Genomic DNA, 6,428 nt, shown 5'->3' with positions numbered 1-6,428 from the left:
GCTGAAAAAAAAAACTGTGTTGTTTCTCTAACGTTCATCATCCTCCTCAGCTTCTCCATGAACTTCGCATGATCAGTTCTAGACTACTCCCTCCGTAAACTAATACTCCCTCCGTTCTTAAATATAAGTCTTTTTAGAGATTTCACTATGGACTACATACGGAGCAAAATGAGTGAACCTACACTCTAAAATATGTCTATATACATCCGTATGTAGTTTGTAGTGGAATCTCTAAAAAGACTTACATTTAGGAACAGAGGGAGTATATTGCAACGTAATGCAATGTGGCACAGAGATGAGAGTTCTGAAAGAAATCTGCAGTACAAGAACCTGGTACAAAAACACACGCACGCTTCACAACGCATCTTCCAACCATCCAGATAGCACACGCACTGATGGATCTTACTGAGCAATGCAGCACGTAGCTGCAGGATGTGTGCCATGTCCTTGAGTTCACAAGTGGATGTGGCTCTGCGCTGGCTGTCACCAACACATTTTTATTCTTCTTGAATACACATCTTAATTCGTTTCATTTTGTATCAGGAGAAAACTCGCAATTTGGTATTCAGAGCAAATTTCATTCATAGCATAAAATGGGTCTTTGACCCCAACTGATCTGATCATCATTTTCACGAACTATTTCTTGAAGCATATCATACACTACATCATACCCATGGAAGGAAGCACACAATGCACCAAACTCTTCGCTGCAAAATGGGGGGTTTCTTCTCCTTCTGTCACCCCGGTAGTGCTCAGGCCTTCTTCCCTTCCCTAACTAGTCCTGAAACTTATACTATACTGATTTCAGTAACCACGAAGCTTTACTAACTTTACGATGACAACACAAGTAAAAAATGTACTCATGCATCCCCTGGATGTCTGTCTGTCACGGGGAGCAGTCTACAGGTGCGACTCTGAACCCCGACGTCTGCTCGGACACCTCCTCCCTTTTTCGGGGGCGGTCCGCAAAGAGCATCAGGAGAAGGCCGAGGACGAGGCCCGAGGCGAGGAGCGCCAGCCCCGCGGAGACGAGGCTGAGGTCTCGCTCCAGAGGCGGGCAGTACTGCGAGGCGATGGAGCTGAACGTGTCGCGCACAAACTTGCAGTCCTGGAAGTTGAGCATGGGGGGCGCGTAGTGGTGCAGCGCGTAGCTCACGTTCGCGGCCGTGACGAGCTGGCTGTAGATCTCCGGTGTCACGGTGCTTGGGCCGGAGCACGCGTCCGCGTCGGGAGCGTTGCACGTGTAGTCCTGCCATGCCTGAAAGGCAGTAGAGATTGTTCAGCTGTAAGAAAATCTATCCGGGATACTCCATTTCAGTAGTGCAGCCAAATAAAAATGGAAGTGAACCAGATCAACAACAGTAATAGAAGCTTGTGCGTGGAATCAAATCAGTTGATGCCAACAGGATCTTAAATAAGAAGCAGAAGAATAACAACACTTACTGTCGTCGCATTGTCAAATGTCACCTCCTTAGACAAGCACTGCCGATCATTCAGGTTATCATCGTAGGGAGAACACAGGTAAGGCATGAGCTGCCCAGGATGCAGATGGCGCTCTTTTCGGTTCGAAAGAGCGGATATAGCTCTGTTGACCAACTTCACGAGCTGCACCACGACTTGTTTACTCTGGTACAAGGTTCGGTTGGTTGTACTCGCGTCCACACATGGAAGGATGTTGCTGAGAGCAGTTTCTGCTCGAGGATGTTCTGCCCATTCGTCCATTGCCTGGCATGTATCCTTTGAAGCACTGCAGCAACAACAAAATTATGAGTTCAAAATAATAATAATAAAGCATTATAATATATTAACACTAGACAAATGGGCTGCATCCTCTTTGGAACAACAGAACTGCTTGCTAGTTCGGCAGGGAAAGCAATTGATGCTAACTACTAACATCAATAACAGAGGATGTATTAATGGACAAAGAAGTTTCTCGCACATACTCGAGTCCTATATAGATTTTTAGATTTGCTTTCATGGTTGGATATCCAAAAAAATTGAGATTCAACAAGGGGATGGTGGTTAGCAGCCTAGCATGAACTGAAGTCTTACCACTCCTAACATAATTCATCACAGAACTTGAAAGATAGTATGTAAGGTAAACAATACCTGCTAACTATCAAAAGAATCCCGATAAGAATGAAGAGAGCTGCCACTATGTTCCAGCATATGGTAGCAAATCTGTAAGTTCAAGTAGAAAGGTGTCAAAATTACTGCAAAGCATACCCACTTAAATACATAATACTCGATAAATGGGTCAGAAAGCTTACGTGTAAACTGTATATCTTGGTCCGTATAGCTCCAGCACTGCATAAGAGAGGAACAAGCGAGCTCAGAAGTGAGTGGTAACACAGCCATAGTGAAAAGAAGGGGGATGGGGGTGGGGGCATGTAGTGTGTAGATTGAGAGTCAACAACTTACCATATCCAAGGAATGCAAGAACAGGCATTAACACGGCTATGCAAATCAATGCAACAGACCTGTAGTAAAACAAGGAAATGACATTAGTCAATTTGTCATGCGATTACGTATTTTACCAACACAGTGGTGTCATTTTCTAGTTAGATTTAAGCCCACTGGCAAGCATAGTCACATCCACACTATTTCTCAGTGAAATTCTGGAGGCAAAAACGACAAGCAAGGAAGGACAGATTCGAAACGTACACATTATGGAGAACTTTTCTGATCCTTTTGTAGCTTTCTGTTGTCTTCAAAGATATGGTATCGGCTGCTTTATTTAGATCCACCTTCAAATTGTTAATCTGAGCCTGCACATCTGACGGAAGATACAGTGCTGCCACATTGATCGTCATCGCAAATGACAGGTAATCTGTAACATTCCTCAGTGTCTGGATAGTGAAATCAGATTGGTTGACAACATAATCCAAAGTATCGGTAGCTTCTTCACGGAATTCATTCTGCCCATACAGAAGGACAATGCATCCAGTTCTGGCATCAAGAGGATCATGGAAGATATTAGAAGCGGTTGACAGGCTAAATTTGGGCAAATGCATGGGCATACAATCCTCAATTCCTTGATCATTTTAAATAACACTCAAATATCAAAGCTACTTGGATTCGAAATCAGATTTAAGTGGAGATTAAGAAAAAAAAAACATGCGCTATTTGATATCAACAAATGTTTGACCATTATAAATCAGCCCATTTGGGAATGACATAATGTAGAAATGTATCACCGTAGTTTGTATTGTGAAATTAAGAAATGAAAATGTGTGTTTGCACATACAGTATAATATTGACATTGTTTCATCTAAAAAGATCATACATCAAGTAATGCAATACTGAACCCTGAATCCATACTACTAAGTTCTAACTACTATTCATGCCTTCCATAGAGTACAGAGAAGAGCTAATCTAATGTAAAAGTTGGATGTACGGATAAGGGTACCCATGGGCTCAAGCGTGAACTCGTCTAGACTTGTACAAAAATATACATTCCAAACTAACAAATAAACAACAATACAAAAATGAACGGTAAAGAGATTTAGTGTCTTACAATAAAGCAAGCACAGCAACCACAAGCAACACAGGTCGTGCTACATCTGCATGGGAAACCTTTGCTTTGCCCACTCTTGATTTACAAAAGCAGAATGAAGCTGCAGCAATCCCAAATGAAATGAACCACAGGGCAGCAAGAAGAAATCCAGCAACTCCTGTGAATGATACAGACTGAAACATACTTGATTCAGTTAACATAGCAGTGCAATGCAGAATGGGAAAGGGGGCAACCAGCAGTCACCAAAAGTAACTAGGCAACTTGAAAGATGATGGTCAGATTTGACATGCTAACAGGTTTCGTCAATCGTTGCTAACTATATAAAACTAGGCATATGCTATTTTCCTTGACTCTGTGCCACCCAATTCCATTTTTAAGCCACTGTCATTTTTCTTCTCCATAACTTCGAAGTCAACGTTTGCACTTAGTTTGTCCAACAAAGTAGTTCATTATTCAACATGGTTCCAAGAAAGCAATAACCTACTGTCTTAAATCCTGCAATAGCTGTACACTCCTGGTACATTTGGGGACACTTTGGGCATCAAACGTAAACTAAGTACCATCAGCCAACTAAAAGGGGATCCTCAAAGTAGGATCAGTATTCAATACTATGCAATGGGCTGAATCTCTAGTGCGTACACGGACTGTACTAATCCAACTACCCTGATCCCAACAACCCACATAAATACTACTTTGGTATAATGACATCTCTAACAAATTAAAGCAATACGCTCATGAAAGGGTTAATTATTAATAAAGCCTAAACAATGACACATACCGCCCAGTAGTGCTTGCTGGTGATGTTCCAACCACCTCCATACATCCTGAGATGGCGGAGAACGTCCGGCCGCCGCGTCCTGTCCTCGGCCAGTACCAGCGGGTACTTGGCGACGGGCCCCATAGCCGCCGGCCCTGCTGCCCCATCCGGCATCCCGTTCAGCAGCCCCTTCGCCCATGGCCCCAATTCCTTCACCTCTAAAGTACCAGAAGGTTTGAACACAAAAAAAAATGCAGACCTTTTAGCACCAACACCAGCATGGCTGATATACTGGTAAACTGATACTACAAACAAAGTTCCACTTGCTTCTAGTACAAGGCTAGAAGCAAAATCAAAAAGGGCACTTGCTTCTATGGTAAGAAAAGCATCAAAGCGCGCGTTCCTAGTCAATATGCATAAATTACGGCGATGTCAATTCTTGTCACATGAAGCACCGAAAATCAGGAGGCCTTTGCTAGATAAAAAAGGAGCCGGGAGTTGCTTGGAGTGGAAGTCGTCAACCTCGTCGGCAAGGCGTAGCAGATGGATCACAGCACCGACATGAATATACTAGTGCTAAAAACATACGCCACCAGCAAACAGTTTGACTTGTTCTAGCAACGGAGCCGAGGTAGCTACCGAGCAGGGATAAAATATGTGTTTGCTAAAATTAGCATCCCCCCTGAGCCTGAGCCTGAGGGCTGAGGCGTACCAAATGGGATTAAGAAAACGCGATTGAGCATCAGAGAGGATCTACCGACACCACCTGCGGTGAATAAAATAGCAGTAAATACATTCTCGCACCGCCATAAACTGTCGAGCGCCGAAATTAAATTAGCGGTAAATAAGACAATAAACGCTCGCCCGATTCTCTGACTCTGAACCTAGACTGGAAGCGCGAATGGAGCCGATCGCGGCGGGATCACCACCTGGAGACGCCGACGAGACCTGAGCTAGGAAACAAAAACAGAGCGCGATTTCGACAGGCAAGCAGGACCGACGGTGCTGATTAATCGCCCTAATAAACGACAAAAAAATAAGAGCATGGCGTGGCACGGCATGGCAGGCGCCGAGATCGGAGCTCGCGCCGCTCCGGAAATGGATCGAAACCGATCCCCCTCGCTCGCACGACCTATCGACGGATCAACCGGGGCGCAGATCGCCGCCGGCAGCGGCGACGTCGGCAAACAAGCAAGCACGCGGCGAGCGCGCAAGGTAAGTGCGTACGCACGCACCTGGCGCGGCGCCGTCGATCCCCGCCGCGAGGCCGGCGAGCGAGTCCCCCTCCGCGGCGCCGACCACCGCCACCGCGAGCAGCGCGAGGGCGACGGCCGCGGCGGGGTTGGCCCCGCCTCCTCCTCCTCCTCCCATCGTCCCGATCGGCCCTCGCTCGCTCAGGGCCTCAGCATCTGTGTTCCCGCGCGGCGAGGGTCGGCGTCGCAGGAACGGCGGGAGTGGGAGTGAGTGGAAGACACCGGGCGCTAGTCGACACGCACGACACGGCGCTACTCCTACTCCCACTCGCCCCGCCCGCCCACGCCAGTGTTTATTGCTCCCGTCCCACTCGCAGACACACGTCACGCGCCGCACAGCAGAAGCACATGGCGGGCGGCAGCACGGCCCGTGTGCGATCCCCCGGGTGGCCCTAGCGGGGGCGACGCGCCCCGCCGCGTGCCACGCGGTGCCGCGGGCGGCACACGTGGACGCGTGGGCCCCAGCGTACGGCGACCGGGATGTGGGGTCCCGACGGGGCGTGGTGGTGCGCGTAGCGCGTGCGCGGTGGAGAAAGGGTGGAGTGGCGGTGGGGCCGACCGGGATCTACCACTGCTACGTGCTCCGCCTGCGGCCAGTGGCTGTAATTACGATCCTGCCTCTGTTGCGCGCGCGGGAATTAGTAGCGGAGGGTTGTCGACGTGAGGGGCAGGTCGGGTATTTTCTTCCACGTGGTGGTGCTTGGGCAGCGTTGAGAAGCGTTTAACGTGGAACGTGCGTCGCTGTCCCATGGGCCCCAGCCGCATGCCCCTGTCCGTCCCGTCGAGATATTTCGTTAGCATATAGTGGCGCCAACCTTTTCTGGTCTCCATCAATCGACATTAGCGAAAGAGCAAGAGATGAATATCAGTATCGGATATTGCTTTTCTCCTTTGGTGAGTG

At 47.9% G+C, this 6,428-nt stretch overlaps 1 protein-coding gene across 1 annotated transcript; it reads right to left on the bottom strand.

Annotated features, from left to right (window-relative positions):
• Positions 1-557: 557 nt before the first annotated feature.
• On the bottom strand, positions 558-5,898 carry LOC109777129 (uncharacterized). Its single transcript, XM_020335781.4, has 9 exons — positions 5,510-5,898; positions 4,296-4,492; positions 3,518-3,690; positions 2,665-2,949; positions 2,422-2,480; positions 2,271-2,307; positions 2,110-2,181; positions 1,444-1,747; positions 558-1,258 (listed from the first exon to the last, which is right to left on the bottom strand). The coding sequence occupies exons 1-9, from the start codon at positions 5,643-5,645 to the stop codon at positions 887-889; spliced, it is 1,635 nt and encodes a 544-aa protein (XP_020191370.1). The 5' UTR covers positions 5,646-5,898; the 3' UTR covers positions 558-886.
• Between the last annotated feature and the right edge of the window lie 530 nt (positions 5,899-6,428).

The sequence above is a fragment of the Aegilops tauschii genome, chromosome 3 (genome assembly GCF_002575655.3).
Source record: "Aegilops tauschii subsp. strangulata cultivar AL8/78 chromosome 3, Aet v6.0, whole genome shotgun sequence".
In the NCBI taxonomy this organism is placed as follows: domain Eukaryota; kingdom Viridiplantae; phylum Streptophyta; class Magnoliopsida; order Poales; family Poaceae; genus Aegilops; species Aegilops tauschii.
Note: the sequence above shows the minus strand (reverse complement) of the source record. Positions and strands in the feature narration are given on the sequence as shown.

What these genes read in the sequence shown, in the direction of transcription:
- LOC109777129 (XM_020335781.4), bottom strand. Translation starts at nt 5,645, where the DNA reads ATGGGAGGAGGAGGAGGAGGCGGGGCCAACCCCGCCGCGGCCGTCGCC. An exon ending in GATCGACGGCGCCGCGCCAG is followed by an intron (nt 4,493 to 5,509) that starts GTGCGTGCGTAC and finishes CTGGTACTTTAG; the next exon opens with AGGTGAAGGAATTGGGGCCA. An exon ending in ATTCTTTTGATAGTTAGCAG is followed by an intron (nt 1,748 to 2,109) that starts GTATTGTTTACC and finishes TTGTTGCTGCAG; the next exon opens with TGCTTCAAAGGATACATGCC.